At 29.1% G+C, this 20694-nt stretch overlaps 1 protein-coding gene and 1 long non-coding RNA gene across 2 annotated transcripts; both read right to left on the bottom strand.

Annotated features, from left to right (window-relative positions):
• Window positions 1–11235: 11235 nt before the first annotated feature.
• LOC118037979 (ethylene-responsive transcription factor ERF022) lies at window positions 11236–12897 on the bottom strand. Its single transcript, XM_035044176.2, has one exon. The coding sequence runs from the start codon at window positions 12671–12673 to the stop codon at window positions 12110–12112; it is 564 nt and encodes a 187-aa protein (XP_034900067.1). The 5' UTR covers window positions 12674–12897; the 3' UTR covers window positions 11236–12109.
• A 4984-nt stretch (window positions 12898–17881) lies between these two features.
• Window positions 17882–20102, bottom strand: LOC118038069 (uncharacterized). The gene is made up of 4 exons (XR_004685710.2): window positions 19944–20102; window positions 19576–19778; window positions 19431–19473; window positions 17882–18698 (listed from the first exon to the last, which is right to left on the bottom strand). It is a non-coding gene; the product is annotated as an uncharacterized lncRNA (long non-coding RNA).
• Between the last annotated feature and the right edge of the window lie 592 nt (window positions 20103–20694).

The raw sequence follows: 20694 nt of genomic DNA, 5'->3' as shown, positions 1-20694 counted from the left end.
AATTAGCATACAAATTTGCATAAGATATGAGAAAACAATCCTAGTTTGCATTCAAAACATATATAGATTATACATGTGTAAACAAAATTAATTTAGAGTATTTATTGAAAATCTTAGAATATAACCAAACTAAAATTTTATTATTATCAAGAATTAATTAATTATTTTTAAAATTTTATTATTTTTCACTTGATGCTAAAGAGATACATGCAATAAGCCTCTTAGGGCGATGAAATAAGAAAATAAAGCTAAAATATATCTCTATAAAAACTAAACTCAAATTATAGATTTAAAGAAAAACGATGAAGAAAAATTGAGTTTAAAACATGAGAGAGTAGGTCGAAATTTAGAACTAAAACAGAAATATATATATATATATATATATATATATATATAAACAAAAAACTCATAGGGCTTGGAAAAACACTGCTCATGCGGACTCATAAGCATTGTTGCTTGTTTATTAGAATAGTATAATTATGGACTTACCCTCCCCACAAAAAAAAAAAAAAATCCTTGCATTGGTTATTGGGTACATGATGGTCACTGTGCATGGCCCCTTTGGTCATTATTAGTTTGTTAAGGGGTAAGTTGGTTTTTTTATTTTAATTTCATAAGCATAATAAAAAAACTAAAATACTATTAGATGCAAAATTCTTAAAGATGGAGTCTAGGGGCATTTTAGGCTTTTCAAATATATATATTTTTATAATAATTAGATTGAGTAGGGATTATTTGATTTTTGAATAAATATAAAATATATTAAAAATTAAAAATAGTTTGCACATACAACGTACACTAAGCTTGTTAAAAGGACTCGCGTCCTTCAAGCGGTGCATACAATATCATATATATTTTTTCCCCTCCTCTTTACAAAACATTTTCACTATCTAAACATAATTTTTAACGCAGAAAAAGCCCTCTGGCACAGCACGAGTACATGGACAGTGTGTCTATATATATATATATACTAGCTTTGATACCCGCGCGATGCCGCGGGTATTTTTTTTGTATAAAAAATATTTTAAAAAATAAAAATTAAAAAATCTTGAATTTTTCTACAAAGTTATACCCAAGAATCTTGGGTTTGGCTGCAACGTCTGACCTAAGAGTAATATTTATAATATTAATAATAAAATTAAACTTGTATGGCCCAAGTTTAAGTGAGCCTGGCTGTAACACCAGACCCAAGAATATTGGATGTGGGTCTGGCTATAAGGTCGTGTCATAAAAGTGTGATAATTAAATAGAGTAATTAAAAAAAAATCAACATAAAAGAAAAAACTAATGAAGAAAAAGAAAAAAATTGAATTAATTGGGTTAACTCTTTAAACCAGGTTACCTCGTAAAATCTAGGATTTGCGTCATGAAAGTTTGATAACTAAATAGAAAAAAAAAATGACGGGTTTACCTAGAATTAACTGGGTTAACCCATCAAACCAAGTTAACCTGTTAAGCCCAGGATACGTGTCATGAAAATCTGATAATTAAATAGAAAGAAAATTAACTTTAACAAACTAAACTAAATGAAAAAAATAACTCGTCAAATCAGGTTAACCTATCAAACCCGAGATTATCATGAAAATATGATAACTAAATAAAAAAATAATTTAACATTAACAAAATAAATCAAACCAAAAAAATTCATTAAAAAAAATTAAAAAGAAACAACAAAAGAAAAAAACAGTCATATAATATAATACAATATAATAATAATTATAATGAAAAAAACGTGGGGAAAACTAAAGCTAAAGCTAAATTTTCAACCAACTCAATATTAAAAAAATAAATTTAACAAAGATAATTTAAAAAATAAACATGTGGGGGAAACACTGCAACTAAACAAAAATCATGCAAGGGAAACACTGTAGTAATCCGGCTTGGGTTATCGGATAGCAAGATTCTATCAACGGGAGTTTCATAGTCATTAAAAGCAAATTGTGAATATTGAGAAGATGGCACATACTCATCCGGCTGAACATGTCCGTGAGGACTTGTCATCTCGTTGCTCTAAATAAACCATGTAAACAAATATCAAGGCAAATGAAAAAAAAAAAAACACTAAAAAAACCATCATTAGGACAGGATGATGGCTAAGTTAAAGAAAACACTTGGATAGAGAAAATCTTAATGACATGCACTTTCTATAGAAACCATGTAAACATAGGGATAATAAGCAATCAAAGAAAAAACATCATGAAATTAGGTGTTGGGCAAAGATTAACTGGCTTGTAAGGAAAAGGAACGACATTGGATTGAAATCCTTAACATGTCATAAGACATGATGATGGATAGGCTTAGCTAGAAAACTATTGATTGGTTTAATTAAGGAATAAAAAACATAATTCCACAAAATTAACATGTTGAAGAAAGGATGAAGATATAAGAATAAAAGATCAAGCAACTAAAAACAGAACATTAAATGTTGTTAAACATTGGAATACCATAAGAATGATTAAGCATGCAAGGCAATAGAAATGCATAAAGTAAATAAGAGAGAGGCACAAAACAAACCTGAGAAAATGTTGACGATAAATAAAAGCGACCTCTTCAAAGGACCTAAAAATAGCGTGAAATTTTGATTAATATGTGCAAGGATAAAAACAAATAGACGTGGGGCATAAGACTTGGAAAATCAGGCATGAAAGAACAAAAAAAATAATAAAAAAAGATGAGCCAACATATTCTAAGCCCAAGCAAAATTGTATAAGCTGCAAAGAATAAGGGAAATAATTTTGTTATTTATTTAATGAGAGTGTCTTATGTTCTGTAATATTTTAAAAAAAAAGGGCAAGAATTTTTTTTATTTATAAAACCCAATTGTAATTCGTAGTTTGATATATGTAAATACTGCTAAAAAAACAGGGAATTATGACCTCCCCTCTTTATATGATCATCAGGCATGTGAAATCTGTTGTAAGCTCATGTTCTTAAACTCATGTAATTTCCTGAAATGTTATTCATACCATTAATACATGTATTGCAATCATGTAGAAAAGTGTTAATTTGCATATGCCATCGAACATTTTGAATTTTTCTTTTGATATTACATGTAAAAAGATATTGTTTTAAAATATTCACCTCCCAAGCACAATGGAAAATGTAATGTTTATATCTAGCTGATGCTGCTTTTAATTAAAAATGATTACATAATTTAATTAAGCACCATCAGAAATAAACACGTATTTATAAATTGAAATTTCCCAAACTTTGCAACACAAACTAATGGCATCCATGCACTTCATTCCTTTTTGGACCCCTGATGATATAAATACACACCTACCAAATAAATTCTCACCAGAAACCTCATAAAAACTCCCTAAATTATGAATAGCTTTTTTATATATATTATTATATAGGAAAGATTCAAAGTTCAGATCTTTTAAGCAACTAAAAACACTAATATTAGGTTGAATTACAATTAATTAGCTACTAAATAAAATTAATTGGCTACTCACCATAATTTATTAAAATAAAATGAGAAAAATGAAATGTCAATCGAGAACAGTTCAGGGGATCTCTATTGTTTTAGCCTAATTTATATAATTAAATAGTGACAAAAGATTATTTATAAATTTATATGTGAATTTGCGTATAGTCATTAATTAAATATAAGTATTCCATGAGTTGTAGTCTTGAACAGCTGTATAAATTTCAAATATCCGTGTCCCCTTGCTATTATTTCACCAGATTTCTCTGCCACAAACCCATTTTTTTTCTAGACTCTGATGATTAACTTACATGATGTGTGTGTGAGAGAGATATTAAATAATCTCTGAGCAATTTTTTTATAATTACTTTTTTTTTAGAAAAAACATCTTATTATAAAGAGATTATTATATTATTTTTAACTACAACATTAACAATGTAATGCTGCCGAACATCATTTAACAAAATTTGGCAATCCTGAGAACTAATATATTTATTTCTTTTTTTTCCAATTTATCTGTTTCTTAAACTAAAAGATTGGGGCATATTTATTTTTATTTTTTCCAATTTGTCTCCCTAGATCCCTTTTAAGTTTCAAGTAATCATGGGTTTATGTTACAAAACTCAGCGATTAAATTTGAGATTAATTTTGCTTCAAATTGAAGACCATTTTCTTTGAAAACAAAAAAAAAGAAGGATGGTTTGTTCAAAATTAGTTTTTTTTTTTTAAATTGTCCCCTTCTAAGGTTGTCTAAAGTGCAATGAAAAAAAGAAAACTTCACAAAACATGTGAAGAGTCCAATAAAACCAGGAAGAAAAAAAAAAAAACAAACTTTAGAAACACCGAATAAAAAGAAAATCAAAGTGCAATGAAATAAGCAGGCAATTTCGATCAACAATAGCTGAATGAACAACCCATGCAAACTAAAAAAACACACAACATTAAAAAGAACAACTGAAAAGAAAGACAAATAGTAATGGAATAACCTGGAAATTCTGATCACCAAGAGTCAAACAAAAAGCTGTCAAAAACTAAGTATCCTCTTGAATGTAATGGAAGAAGCAAACCCTTCAAAGCAAATGGAAAGAGACCAACATCCTATGAGTTACAATAAAATAAGATTAAGAAGTCATAAAAATCATAATAATTAAAAGAGAAAGAACGAAAGCATACTAATTAGAGAAGTTGCTGGAAAACAAAACCAAAATGGAAGGCAACAAAGAGGGCAAGAAAAAAGAAACTGCAGAAAATTGTAAAAGGATTTAAGGCACCATCATGATCTTGCTTGTGCAAGTAAAATTGTTTCCCACGAAGAAAAGACTGAATTGCAAAAAGCAAAGAAAAAGCAGTGTAAATTTTCAAAGCATTCAATACAGAAATATGATGATGTCTTCCCATGAAGAAAAGACAGAATTGCAAAAAACAAAGAAAAAACAGTGTAAATTTTCAAAGCATTTAATACAGACACATGATGATGTCGCTTTAATAGTTTTCAATCTACAATGCTTTTAATAATATAATAATAATCAACAAACAACGAACTTGTGCATGGAAAAAAAGCAAAGTCTATAGTAAATTGTTAAAGCATTTAAAACATTTAATGCACCATCATGATCTTGCTTTAATAGTTTTCAATCTATAGTACTTTTAATAATATAATAATAATCAACAAAGACAAATGTTCATCTAAAAGCAACCAAGTTGCGCAAGGAAACAAAGAAAAGACTACAATAAATTGCTAAAGAATTTAAAACATTTAATGCACCATCATGATCTCGCCTTTGCATTTCCCACTGCAGATAAGAAGAGAAGACTCGACGGAAAAAAAACAAAGATAAAACAGTGTATATTTGCAAAGCATTTAATACATTAATATGATGCTAGATGCAACTTTTGCAAGTCAAATCAGCAGCTAGCTACAGTTCTCCCCATTAAAATCTGTCAGGTACAACTCTTTCTATAATATAATACTAACTAATATAGAAAATCGTTCCATAAAAAAACAACACAGCACTTAGAAAGAAAATTGTTTTGTGGGGAAAGCACAGTACTTTCCCCACGCATTTTAGAGTTCTGTTATATATATATATATATATGGAATTATTCGACCACTCCAAGCTGCTACTGCGATTGTAAATATAGCATGTGGATCATTATAAGAGTGCAAATCCAAGTGACTTGTGAGGTTCATGCACAACTTGTTTGCTAAGCATGTCTTCCTTTCTTTTCATTTTCTTTATTCAAAAGCCAAAAAGTGATTGTAGTTGTATACGACTGTACATACTCTCTCTCTCTCTCTCTCTCTCTCTATATATATATATATATATATATATATATATATATATATATATATATATATATATATATATCCAAATTAGATCATTTATGACACTTGGTGTCATGCTTTTATTCCCTGTTTCTTCTAGAAGACGATGAGGAAAAAGGAAAATAAAATGAAAGTAAGAGGTCAACGTTCTCGGCCGGCGCTGGACTGCCTCCTCCATAACTGGTACTGGTGCCGCTACCTATGCTGCTGATACTAATTTAAAGTTGAGATCTGCTTCTCCGTCGGAAATACCATTAAGTCACCTTTTGAAAACAAGATGCAAACCATATTTTATAAAATTTAATTTTTTTTTATCTTTGATTTAATTTATTTATATTTTTGGATTGTTTTTTATGTCCTAATATCAAAATAATTTTTAAAAAATAAAAAAAATATTTTAATATATTTCTAGAAAAAAAATAATACTATATTCTCAAATACCCTCTAAAATTTATTTTGCACAGTTGCTATTGATAACACACACACACAAGGAATTAATCCGAGGCATATTGGAACATGGGATTTCAATGCCTGGTATGTATATGGGTCGTTTATTTAATAGTCAACTGACCATGAAGTCAATGAGACGAATCATAAAGTAATTATCTATTGATAAAGAGAATATTATTGATGAATTAATTAATATATAACCATGAATCTAAATTCAGTTATATATATATGGTAGTACTTCTTGGGATTGACTTAAAGTTTCTTGATATACGTGTCAAGGGGTTACACGTGGCAATTCTCCTTAATTTAATTATTATCTGGTATTTATTTAATAATACTAGGAGCTTAATTGACGTGACAGGAATTTTAAGAGCAGCTGGCAATGAGCTGGGTGGTTATGATTGAAGGAAGAGAACCTTACAAGTAGTTGAAAGGATATGAAAATGTGATGCTTCTGTTACACTCTACTGGTTGCTTGAAAATACAGTCTTTATCATAAAATTTATGAAATAAAAGTGAATTTTAAATTTATCCATTAATTCATGAATAATATTTAAATTATAATTTGACAAACAATACCTCTCCCTTCCTCTTTTATTTCTTTTTTCCCTTTATTTAATATGCAAAAAACATCACAAACTCCCTTAATTTTATTGAAAAATTTTTCATATTTTTTTTAATTTAAATTTAGTTTATAAACAATTTTTTTCTGAATCAAATTTTATTGAAAATTTTCCATTTTAAATAAACAAAACAATACAATTTTTATTTGAATTTAATTTTAAAATATGATTTTTTATTACATATTTCCTATAATGACTCACACACACGTACCGTTGCCTTCTTTGATTAATTTGCATGAAAAAACATTAATTTTGTTAGGATCATCAACTGTGTTGTTAATGAGAAGATAAAACGAACCCCTCATTATATATTACGTTGAAAAGAAAAAAAAATCAGTTAAATAAATAGAATTTTTTTTTCCCTATTTGCATTTTGGTGTTCCTTTGTGAAGATTTTTTTTTTTAAAAAAAAAGATTAGTGTTTTAGGTTAGAAAAGATAAAAACAGTAAAAATTAAAATATATTCAGATGAAAAAATAAAAAAAACATAAAATATAATTGTCTGATGAGACAGTTTTAAAATGAATTTTTACTGTGAAAACAAAAGGTATAAGAGAATATATATATATATATATATATATATATATATATATATATATATATATATATATATATCATATGTTTTCGAAACAGCATTAATTAAATATCACTTAAGAAACTTAAGCCAGCTAACTAGCTAATTTTGGTGCAGAATAATTAAGATAATTGCAAAGAAAGCATGAGGTTTAATGGACATAGATTTTAAGTTCTTATTATCAGAAACTTACGTATTATTTGGACACGTGAAGCAAATTTTTGTTGTTAGGATAGGGTAGTGATATAAACCCTGTTTATTTTTACGTTTTTAAAAGTGTTTTTTAAAAATAATTAAAATTTTTTTATTTTTTTATTTGAAATTAATATTTTTTTAATGTTTTCAAATCATTTTAATGTGCTAATATCAAAAATATTTTTTAAAAAGTAAAAAAAATATATTATTTTGATATATTTCTGAATGAAAATTACTTTAAAAAACAAAGTAATTAAATATCACTTAAATAATAATAAAAATGATGCTAATGATGAAAAAGCGATTATGCAATAATAATATTAATAATAATTTTTTCTATAATAAAAACTTTCATTCTTATTTCTATAATATAATTTCATTTCTTGGTACCAAACACTACCTTAATTTTCTTATAATTGAGACTTTTCCTTTTCTTAAGTACTGATATTGTGGAGTGATTTTCTCTTCATATCCAAAACAAAATCTAGATGGGCCTAATTATGGGAGTATATGTTTTGAATTCAAGCCGAAAAGTCCAACAGTTGGAATACACAGTCAGCGGCCAGCTTTATGGTAATGTTCATGATTGTTATAACGAGTTTTTTTTTTTCAAGTATTTTTTATTTTTTAAAATTTAATTTTTATATCAAAATGATTTAAAAACATAAAATAATTTAATTTAAAAATATAAAAAAATAAAAAATTCTCAAAAATCTATTTTAAACACAAAAACAAACATAGATTCCCCCTCTCAGTAAATTTATTGCTAGTCATTTAAATTTCAATAAATTAATGGATGATCTGATTTTGTTTAAACAAATTGATAATAATTTCTGTTTATAAAGAAATCCAAGTCATTAGTTTCAGAATTAATGATATATATTTACCTAACATAATGATCCTAAGCCTCAGGTTGTTACTCCATAAGATGCGTCGACTTGAATGAAGGCTTCATCGTTTCTAAAAAACTAAATCTCTCATCATAAGAACAACAGAGCACTGATCTCAACAATCAATATAAAGACCGATAAACCTGACAAAAAACCTCCGAAAAAAGAAAAGAGATCCTTCGTTCTACATAAGCACAAAGCAACTCCCTATGTAGCCTATGATCTCATATCATTTTAGTTGCTGAACGCGTTCCTTCTATAATGTCTAGCCCACTTCACCGCCTCGGGAAAACAATGAGGGCTCCTGGTTTTTTCCTGTGATAAGGCCCAAGAGAGCAGGGCACGCAAACAAGGCGCGTATATATACACAATTAAATATTAATATTTTTAATTATTTCATTGATGATTTCATTTATAATATTTAGTATAATTTTTTAATTTAATAAAAAAATTTCAGAAACTGCCTAAATATCATTGGCGACTTTTCAATCCGTCAGTGATTTCGTCTGTAATATCTAATTTAAAATTTTAATTTAATCAAATTTTTTCAGAAAACCACCAAATAACATCGATGACTTTTTAATATGTCGGTGATTTTATCTGTAAAGAATAATAATTAATAGTGCAATTAAAAAGTGAACAATTCTAGAGCTCTCTGGAAAATACCGACGAAATTTTCCGTTGGTGATTCTCTTTGTAATTGACATAATGAACAGTGTTCACAGTTTGCTAACAAATTTACCAACTGGATTTTCTGTCGATAATTTCGTTAGTAAAATTAGCATGTTATCGTTTGTTTGCTTTGTTTTAATTATTTTTTTTCCATTATAATTCCCTAGGTAAATACCAAGAGAATATTTATGTTGATAAAATCTATCGGCAATTTATCAAAGAAAATATTCTCTCAGTATTTCTATTTGTATTTATTAATTTTCTGATAGTGAATATGATGTTGGACTTGAAAGGAAAAATAAAAGACAATATGAAAACTAGATTGGATTTACCTTTGTATTGTAATCGTGACATGATGGAGTTGATTAACCATGGGTTGCATATTGCAAAACCCAAAGTCATCTTCACCTTATACAATAATGGGCAGCTTTTTGTCTATGAATAGCTAAAGAATTTACAATTCCCTTATGGTTATGCATCAAACATAACTAGATTAAAAGAAAAACAAATTATATGAGATGAATAGTCATGACTATCATATGTGTAATTACTCATTCTTATTACTTTTTGTGATGTTTTTTTTTTTAAGAATATGGGATGCATTAACAAACATTAGTCATTTTTTCAGGATATTTGTTTGAACAAATTGAATATGAAATATTTAGAGTAGCTTGTAATGAATATCAACAAGACCATTTGCAAATTTAAAATAATCTTTCCTTTTTTTTTTTACTCAATAAAATATATATCCATACATTTAACATATGAGAAAAAATTAGAAGGTCTTATGTAGAGTTTATAAATAGAGTAGAAGTTCTAGATAAGGGGTTTCGTGTTCTGAATATACTCGGAAAAAAAACTAGATTGTGTAATGATGACACTAAAAAGGAATACTTACCTAAAATATATGATCCTTTTTTTAGTGGGCTCTATCATGGAAAAGTCAATTTTTTTTCCACCCTCAATCATAAATGAAATTTCCATAAAAAATTACATAGAGATGTTTTGGATAAATAAAATTTATCTTATCCTTCTTATTTCTAGATGGATGTATCCATTCAAAATGTAAGGGATGACATCCTAAGTAATTATCCATTATTTTTTTCAATATTCAGTTATTCATCATTAATTATTTTCATGCAAATACTTATTCAACCTTAAGAGAAATGTTAAAAACAAAACTCTTGTTGATGCTTTGACATGCAAGGCTTATATTATTAAAGAGATTTCAATATTTACCTCGTATTATTTTGAGTCTAACTTGAGAATAAAAATCAATCACATTCCCAAAAATTATAATGGTGGTGAACTACATTTGAGTAATAATTTGTCAATATTTTACCATCCTGGATGACCATTATTAAAAAACCAGTGATAAAAAGATATTTGATAAATATTGAATTTAGATAAACACATAATTATATGTCATTTAACTGTGATGAATTGAGATATTTTGTTCAATAAATCCATCTTTTTAATTACATAGAATTTCCATTAATTATACTAAATTATAAGATTGATCATTATACTAAATTTAATAATTCTTTTTGGCAACATTATCAATTGTTGTTATCCCACAATCTAAATGTTAGTAAAGCTCAATTATTCTAATTACAAGACAAACAATTTATCATATTCTAAAACACATGTTGGTGTTTAATAATTGATAACTTCAAGTTTTTGAATTACCTATATTATTTATTTTACCTTAATTGTTGTTAAATGTAAACAAACACTAAACATGGGTGCAAATTCTAGTAGATTGAAGTTTTTTTTTATACCCTAAAATAGTGTTACAATGAATAATTCATCAATTGATATGTCTTTCATACAAAACAATATGGTAAGAGTATACAGACTCATAATAGTAGGGTTTGTGTAAAAGGTTCAATTTTTAATGAGTTTGAAATTGATTATTATAATAAGTTAAAAAAGATGATTGAATGGAGACTTTATAGGCCATAAGATAACACTATTTTTATTCAAATGTTAATGATAAGATGCCAATAGAGAAATTAGATTTAATTAGCATCATACTTTGTGGTAGAAATAAAAATAAAAAAATGGTAGACTTTTCCCTTTTAAAGTTCAAATAGTCCAATTCAAATTGTTATCATCAAGAGCTATAAAACTCAATTGACAATGAGAGAATGCCTTAAAATAGGTCACCCAATTTCTTGGTAGGGAGACAACATGGAAAACAATTGCCGCCAAGCGGTCACCTAACCTTACCGTTCGGACCACCACCCAAGTGGGTTATAAATCAAGGCTTAGATTTTTCCCCTTTTTTCTGCTCAACGCGGACTTTAGTCTACATAATCCAAGCATCCTATTACATATATCCTGTCTCTCGTCTTTTACACAGGATATCTTAAATGCGTCACACTTCCTGCTTTCTGTAGCAAAACGTTGAGCCTCCGAACACGACATTACATACATCCTGTCTTTTGTTCTTATAACTCTACCCATCTGCATCGGTACAGTGATCAAATTTTCATACAGAAACATGTATGTATTGATTACAATATTGAAGTTGGATTTTCTAGCACCAAAAAACCAAAATAAAATAAAATTAATTAGCTCGAATAATTATCCATTAAGCACTCGAATGGAGTTAAGAAGCTTCATTTGACGCAGAAGTTTTTATATCTTCTACACTGAAACAAAAACACTGCACTCTTGTGAAAATTAAAACAGAAATAAAGCACACCGGAGCTCTCTTTAACATCTTTTACGCATCAAAATGAGCCGATAAAAAACTACAACTCTTTCCATGCGTAGTAATAAGCATCGCCATCCAATCCTCCAAAAATGACTTCCACGTCTCTCTGCCCAAAAAGAAATGGATGATGCTGCAATAGCGTAGGTAGTGAAATTAATTAAGAATTAGCCTGGTATTTAGGTGAAGAAACCCTTATAATATAGGATTCTTGTTGTTTAATCAAGTGTTTAGTAGTAACCCCAAATGGATTCTTGCTGGATTTCCTCCCATTCACTATATCCGACACCAATATCGTTCTCCATAGCCATCGGCTCTCCCGTCAGAAGAGACTCAGCCAAGTACTCCGTCCACATTTTTGGTGAGTCCAGTGGTGCTTCGTTAATAGCTTGAATTTGGCTCGGTGACAACCCCACTCTAACAGGACCAAAACCACCATCACTAGTAATAGAGCCACAGCTTCCAATATCCGAGCATTTTACTGGTCCACTAAACAGCAAAGCTGCCTCCCGTGCTGCCGCTTGCACGTCCTCCGCTCTAGAACTGGCCGGCCGGGGGAGGCTATCTTCCATTTCAGGAAAATTCAGCTGTGCCCCACGTCCCCTTAGGTGCAATGCTGCCACATCATATGCGACGGCAGCCATTTCAGGCTTCTCATAACTTCCAAGCCAAATTCTTGTTTTCTGACCAGGCTCCCGGATTTCGGACACCCACGTCCCCCATTTTCTTTGCCGGATACCTCGATATCTCGGAGTACTAATCTCAGAATGGGCGTCCCTGCTTCTTCCTTCCATTGTGCCCCCCGAATTAGTGTTTTGACGACTGATTGATGTACTGGTACGAAGATGATTTTGGTACTGGATAGTGTGATGGCATAATACGTGCTTATATAGATGTGATATATCATGGGAGCGATTCAAGTGTGGGGACTTTGTTAGGAGGAAAGGGAGCTTCCTAGTAATTACATTTAAGTGCGGAAGATGCTGGCAATGATTTGCAAATTTGCATGTGATCTTTTTTAATTCCTAGGATTTTAATCGAATGTATTACATATCTCTTTATACCTTGCCTCATTTTATAGATATAAAATAAATTTATTTTTATAATAATTTTATAGTGAATTATATAAAAAAATGTTTTTTTTTTTAATTTTACTGTTATTTATCTCTTTTATTCCTAGACAACAAACGAATTACTACCTAACACATTCCTATGCAAAAGTCTAACTGGTTTTGAGGATACGAAGAGTAACAAACCTAAATGCTTGGTTCTTAAATGCTTGAAACCGGACTCAATTACTAAGTACTTGGTTCTAAGTTATCTCTTAAAGTTAACCATCCATTTTTAAAGCTCGTTTAATTTACACATGACCAAAGAAAATATTTGGAAATATGACAGAAATTATATTTTAAAGTATTTTTTTTTAAAATATATATATTAAAATAATTTTTTAATTATTTTAAAATTTTATTTTTAACATCAACTCAATAATAATATAAAAACAGGAAGAAAATTAATTTTAAGCAATATTTTTTACAAATTTTGATAAAAAAGAAAAAAAAGGGGTTACACCGCAATATAATCCAAAACGGAGTCTTCATCATCCAACAAGGCAATTGAAATATTATACTCGTAAGCTGAGCAAATAAGCCATTCTATGATGGTGAGAACCAGACATGTATTAATATGTTTTTTCTTATCTTTTTATTACATTAAATTATTTTATTCCTCAAATTGACAGCACATTTAATTTCTTGAATTGAAATTATTAAACAACTCAAGTAATCAAACTTGAAAAAGTCTGAACTAGACTTCAATCCATCAAGAACCTAAACAATTTGAGCTTGAATAAACAAAAATCAAGCTTAATCTTCACTAAAATCAGATGACTTGAACTTGACCTGATCGATACTACTGCTGCTGTACAATCAGCAATGACGTAATTCCATTTAATTAATAATATCAACATAAATTAATTAAATGAACACGTAGCAAAAGATAGTGTAATGTGCTGCTGCTATTCCTGACGCGGTTTGTTGCTGGTGAATTTGACTGGTCAACCCTGTTGTCTGGATTTGATGTTCCCCATCAGACATCATTAATCTCCGAGGAATGTCATTATTTATTTATTTATTTATTTATTTATTTTGATGTTAGAATTCAGCGAATTACTCCTCAGCATGTAAGCTCAAAAGAGTCATGTCAATGCTTGTGATATACTGGATTCCTTTTCTTATGTGACTTTTAATAATAATAATAATAATAATAATTTTTGACCGTCTAATTACTACTTTGCTTTTCTTAATATAAAATTTTGACACGGCCAACGAGGGTAGAATGGTATTTTTAGGGGACCCAAAGATCATTTACAAAAAAAAATTTCACAGTTGAATTACATAAATACTCTTAAAAGAAAAAAAAAATGAAGGGCTAAGAAGGTTTTTGTGTAATTTCCTTCTTTTTTTCACAAATAGTTCTTGTTGGTATTATATTACAACCTCTTATGCTTTTGAGTGCACAAATTGTCAGTGAAACACTTATATTTGTCTCCAATAATTATCACACACGTACCTTTCTCTAGAAGGAAAGTACGAAGGCTGCACTGTTCAGTGCGATATTTGCTCTTTTCTGGTTAATTGCGTGAAAAAATGTGACTAATGTGTATAAATACTCTAAATTTAATTTAGATAATTATATAAAATAACAAGCAGCATAACACATAATAATAATAATAATAATAACAAGCTACACTTTGTTTTTTCTTCTTTGCTACGGATTTTCGAGAGAAAGAAAATAAATATTTTTGTGTTCTACATAAAGACGTGTTCAAGTTTGAAAATGTAATCGGTTTTGATAATGATGTGCAAGTCAATCAAGTGTCAAAACAGCTGGATCTAAGCTGTACTCAGTTCTCCGATGTGACCACTTTTGCGAATTAATTATTGGAATATAATGGCGGCACCGTCTCTAAAGCCCATGCGGCATTGCACCATGCCGTACACAAGTACGGCTTCCAACCTTCACAGGTGGCAGATGATTGACGGCACACGTACAATTGAATTGGCCTTTTTGTCATTTAAAAACAAAATCTTTTTAATTTAGAAGTATAGATTTGCACCAATTGGGATTACAATTGATCAAAATTTTGATAAATCTTTTATTTAAAATTATTTAGTTTTAATATTTTTAAATTATTTTGATATATTGATATAAAAAAATTATTTTAATATATTTTTAAATAAAATATTTTTTTAAAAAAACTATTATTACCCTTTTAAATAGCCTCGAAGTTTTCCATGGTAGCTTTTGCTCTTACATATTTATTAATGGGTATTTTTTTTCTTTACATTTTTTTTAATATCTAGAGATTAATATTGGGAGAACAATAAGACATCGTTTGTATTTTACTAAATATCTGATATCAATCTTCACCGTGGGTCAGATTTGTTTTTCAAATAAAAAAATTTTGTATAAGCCTTTTCAATATATATTTTTGTATTTAATTTTTTTTCAATAAGACATCATTTGCTAAAGTTGTTTATTAATATAATTTTTTTATTCAAGCAAATTATAATAAAAATAAAAAATAAAATTAAATTGATTTAATAAAATAAAAGGAAAAAAAACACTATGCAAAGCTGCATATATTATATTTTTTTTATTTAAAAAAATTAAGTCTGCCTATTAAAAAGAGAGAAAAAATAATTATAGATGAATCAGAAAAACTCTTCAAAATCTAAATGCATAACAAAAAAAACATAAATGTCATTTAAAAGAGATTATTTAAACAAAATGAAAGAGAGAAGAATATTAATCTAAATATAAAAAATAACTTAGAGAAAAAACCATATAAAAAAACATGTATTTAAAAAAATTAAAAAAAAATAATTTAGAAAAAAAGAAGAGGCAAAGGCCAAGCGTTGCTTGGCCTCACCCATTTCATTATGGCGCAAGTGCAAATCCGCCCTGGCAGGCCCGCATGAGGGGGATCTTATATTATTTTTTGTTGCAACTAGGGTGGATGACATGTTATCTGTCCCAATTTTTTTTTGAAAAAAAAGTTAGACGGCACGTCACCTATTAAAGCATATGACATATCGTTTGATTTGCTTAGATTCTAGTTGCTGAAAAAACAGGGCTTAAGTTTTTTAACCTAAAAAATTTATTTTCAATCCATTTTTTATTTAAAACCCCTTAGTAACCGTGATAGACCTATCAATGACCTAAAAGAATCATTTGAAAAATCAAAATCAACTTGAAAATAAAAATTAAAATGAATTCATATATATATGTTTTTTTCACGAACTTTAAAGGTTAAGAAAAAAACTTAATATAAACTTTTCTTATTAAATTGAACCATTTGACATAAACATTGATATTTTTGGTGGCTTAAATTGATGTTACCAAAATTTCTGTGTCTACTGTCGAAATCCAATGACCTCTATCTCATTTCTTGATCAAGGACTAAAAAATAAAAAAAATGAAATTGTTTCAAAATTGAATTGGGATAATATTGAGGCACTAAAATTGTATAATTTGCGTTATTTTTAAAGTTAGAGAACCAAAATATATATTTCTCGAAGCCTATGGCACACCACTCATATTTGATGCTTTTGTTTTTTCATTTCAATCCTTATTCGTTCAATTCCACCATTGACTAAGAAATAAGAAGCAATTGGCCTTAAATTATGATCAAATCGTCTAAAATAAAACTTTAACTAAAGTGAATTGTCAAAAAATAAACAATGTCTTCCATAATGTTTTGTGAGAGGATGAACAATGTTGGCTACATAGTGTTCATCCCATACATTTTACTTTTTAAGTTAATGAGATATTATTAAGTTGATAAAAATTTTAATATATTATTAATTAAAAACTAAAAAAAATATGAGGTTTGTTAAAGTACTTCATTGTTTATATAAAGAATGAAGCACCTAGTTATCTTTTTTTTTTTTTTCTAACTTTTTTCTCCATTCAATTGAACTTTGTATAGTCTAATTAAAAAACAAAAGGTTGTCATGTAAAACATGGAGAAAAATATGACCAATCTCAAATTTACTATAAATGTTTATTCATTTTAATTTCAAAGTATATTTTATTTATTTTTCAGTCTTTATATTTGAAAGAAAAGAGAGAAACTTGTGGCAAAACTATATAAGAAAGAGAAAGTTGATGGTTACAATTTTGATAACTAAAATGATCAAGCATGGTGTCAAAAGATTTCATTGAAAGAGAAGAATTCAATGGTGGTGTTTTTTTGCCTTCATCTTACTTGAGAAAGTAGATCAATCTTAATAGAGAATTTATTTTTGGTTTAATTTTTGTGGTTTTTAAATCAATTTATAAGTGTTTTGAGTTAAAATATGATTTATTAGGATTTCCAACCATCCCCTAGTAGCCAAAATCCAGGCTAGCATAATAAATGTTGTTTGCATTAATTTCTTTTTAATATAAAAATTGGGGGATGGCATGTAATCCCTCCCTTGTCATATATAAAAATATAAGCCTAGATGTGTGGGCATAGATTTATAAGCCCAAGTATGCCTAAACTTGGGTGGTTAGTTGGGTGTTAAGGCCTGCCCTCCCTTTCTTTTTCTCTTTCTCTCTCTCTTATTTATTTATTTATTTATTGCAATGATTTTAATTAGTAACCTTAGTCTTTTGTATGTATTTCTTTAATTTACATCAATTCTTTTTATCTCAGCTTAAATTAATATCATCTCTCTTGTTTTTAAAATTGTTTTATTCAATTTTTAAACAATAGTTATTTTTCAAAATTATATATATTATATTTCAAAAAATTATTGTAAATTTATATTTTCATTTATTTGATATAACTTCTAAGATAAAAAAGAACACATAAATCTAAAAGAAAAGTGGGTGTTAAATATTTGCATACTCATATAAATATTATTGACTTTTTCACAAGATTCAACTTTTTTAAAAATTATTTTAATAAACATAAATAACATCTTCTCATTTTTTAATTAAAAAAAATGATATAATAAAACACATTCTAATATTGATACATTGTTACAGTATATGTGAAGAATTAGCTTGGAACTCTATCCATGACATAATGCGGGTTTTAAAACTAGTACTTAACTATAATTATTTACGAGGAAAAATTATATATTATAAGGATATGTATGAAAAACCTATAAAACTACAGGGACTAAATTAAATCTTGGAGAGCCAAGCTCCTCTCTGGCCCACGGGCCTAGGTAGCTCCGCCCTGCTGAGTTTTGACCAATGCTCCTTGGCCATGCGATCGTGGCAGTCCAACAAGGCAGAAAAAAGTCCTTCAATTTTTCCTTACAGTGTGCTTTAGTAGCCAAATAAAGCTCTGCTACAGAATTCGGATCTTAAAACAAGGAAATTTGAATAGTTGATTAATATTTTTTTGGTATTTTTAAATTATTTTAATTTTTTTAATATAAAAAATAATATTTTAAAAATAAAAAAATATTATTTTAATATATTTTCAAATAAAAAATAATTTTAAAAATATATAACTATTACTACACTCTTCAATACCTATAACCTTAGTTAGTGGGGGTGGCCACTCTCGGTTTAAGGTCATTAGCAAAATGTATTTCGTCCTTTCACTGGAAAATTAAGGATGCAGAAACAAATTTGAAAAGTAATATTTAGAAAATGACTTTTCATTTTCATGAAACAAACAAGGCTGCCTTACTCGGGGTCTTCTTTCCGATGAGCTAGCACTGACTTCTGCTCTGGCACCACCACCACCAGAGCTCCCTCAACGGTGCCACCGTCCATACCAATCTTCGCCATCATAGCCCAACCCCTTTCTTTCTGTGAATAGATGTATAATTCATCATCGTCAAGGACTTTAAAAAAAGAGAAGCACAATCAAGAAAAACTCCAAATTAATGCATTTAATTTTGCAAGCTGACAAATGATAATTCTCAACTCCGTTTGAGCTGAGAAGAAGAAATGACTTGACAGGGACACAATCTGCTACTGCATCACACATACACAAACAATCGAGGGAATAGTTTCCGTTATAAGGTCTGATCTAAGCTTAATCCTAAGGTGAATGGGTTAGAATTTAAAAACAGGAAAGGGTATTTCTACTACGTAATCTTGTAAAAATAGGAAAAAACAAGTTACCTCTACTGCGTGGACCTCTGTTGAATCCAAATAAGAAAAGAGAAGTTCTTTCACGTAGTTGGTTGGTAATTTTCAAAAATATGTATGTTTTATGCTGTATAATAAAATCTTATCAGGTATTATTCTGATTTCAACAATGGGAGTGAATAAACTAAGGTTAAAGCACGGCATATGTGTAAAAATACTGTCACTGTATCTCCGTCCCCAGAAAGCTAGCACGTAATCATGCAGAGCATCATAGTGATGCTCCCTGAATAACACAACAAGGGCACGCAGTACCCAGTGAAAATACAGAAACCCTAATTACATGAACAATATTTTCTCCCCGATCATCTAGAGGTACAGAATCTTTAGCCAAGCATTAAAGTTTTTCTGATTTCTGACATGTATTTAAATAGCGAAAATTCAACTCACCGGATCCTGCAAGGATCGTATTGCAGTAAGAGATCCGATAGCTCTGAAACAGAGTTGGAATAAGAAAGAAATCATCAGTCGGTACTTAATTTCTTTAATAAAACAAAATCAATATGGGGTTGAGCATAAGGTGCTAGCTAACTACCAGAGACATCTTAAGAAATCGATGAGATAAATGAACAAACGGTTCTCTCCATCAAGCAATTCAGGTCGAACCAACCGCTCTAAATTCAAGTTTCTAGGAAGAAGATTGCTGTAATACAATAAAGTTGTGACGGAGGCAGTCGGCTGAGACATTAGTGCACTGATTAGCCTCACTAGCGACCAGAACATCCATGGCTGGAATGCCTGCCAGAAAATATAGTAACAGCATAAATAAGAACCCTTGAAGTGCATAGAGTTTCATGTAGTGAACCTCACCACAGTCACAATACCAAACACCCACTTATACCGAATTAACTTTTTCTTTTATAAAAAAAAAGTACATGCAAGAACAAAAGAGAGAAAACATACCATATTGATTAGCTAAGAGAGAGGAAATTCGCTTGAACGAAGAGAAATCATGTTGGTGATAGAACTGAAGCTGAATCACTGAGAAAGCGAGGAAAATCAGATGGCAGTGTAGCAGATTCAAATGTCTCCTTCTCTTCAGCTGCCAATCTTCAGCTGCTGTTCAGACCTACCTTTCTCTCAAGGCCAAGGGGTCAAAGATATTATTGGGCTTATTGCGAGTTAATTGTTTCTGAAAATTGGGCCAGGCGAGCCTCAAGCAGCCCATCATTATTCGCTAAAGGTTTTTAGCAAATATAGATTTGAAAATATATTTTCTGGGGCTAATTAGTTGAAAATGGAAAGAATATTATGTCAACTTGGTTCACTAATAAAAATTATACCACAAACCAATGGAGAAAAAATATGTTTTTTTCTTCTTCCTCTTCTTCTTAAACAAAAAAGAAGCATTTTATCTTTTGTTACTTTGAGTTCTCTTAAGATTTTTTTTTCTATTTTGAAAGTATTTTATCTCTCTTGAGAAGAAAAATAAATTTGTTTTCCACATGATGCATGCTTTTTTATGTCGATTGAAAGAGACTTTCTCATCTATCAAAAAAATAATAATATTGAAACTAAGTTTTTTTTTTTTTTTTAACAAGAGTTTATGTAGTGTAGCCAACATAACTGCAAGATTGCACAAGCACAAATGTCTTTTTGCACTTACCTAGCCAGCTAACAATATGATGAACAGCGTTTTTGCTCAATGCTAAAC

This window comes from Populus alba, chromosome 3 (assembly GCF_005239225.2).
Source record: "Populus alba chromosome 3, ASM523922v2, whole genome shotgun sequence".
Taxonomy (NCBI): domain Eukaryota; kingdom Viridiplantae; phylum Streptophyta; class Magnoliopsida; order Malpighiales; family Salicaceae; genus Populus; species Populus alba.
The sequence above is the reverse complement of the archived record's forward strand: the minus strand, read 5'-3'. Positions and strand labels throughout refer to the sequence as shown.

Coding starts and splice junctions, on each gene's coding strand:
- LOC118037979 (XM_035044176.2), bottom strand. CDS start 12,673: ATGGAAGGAAGAAGCAGGGACGCCCATTCTGAGATTAGTACTCCGAGA.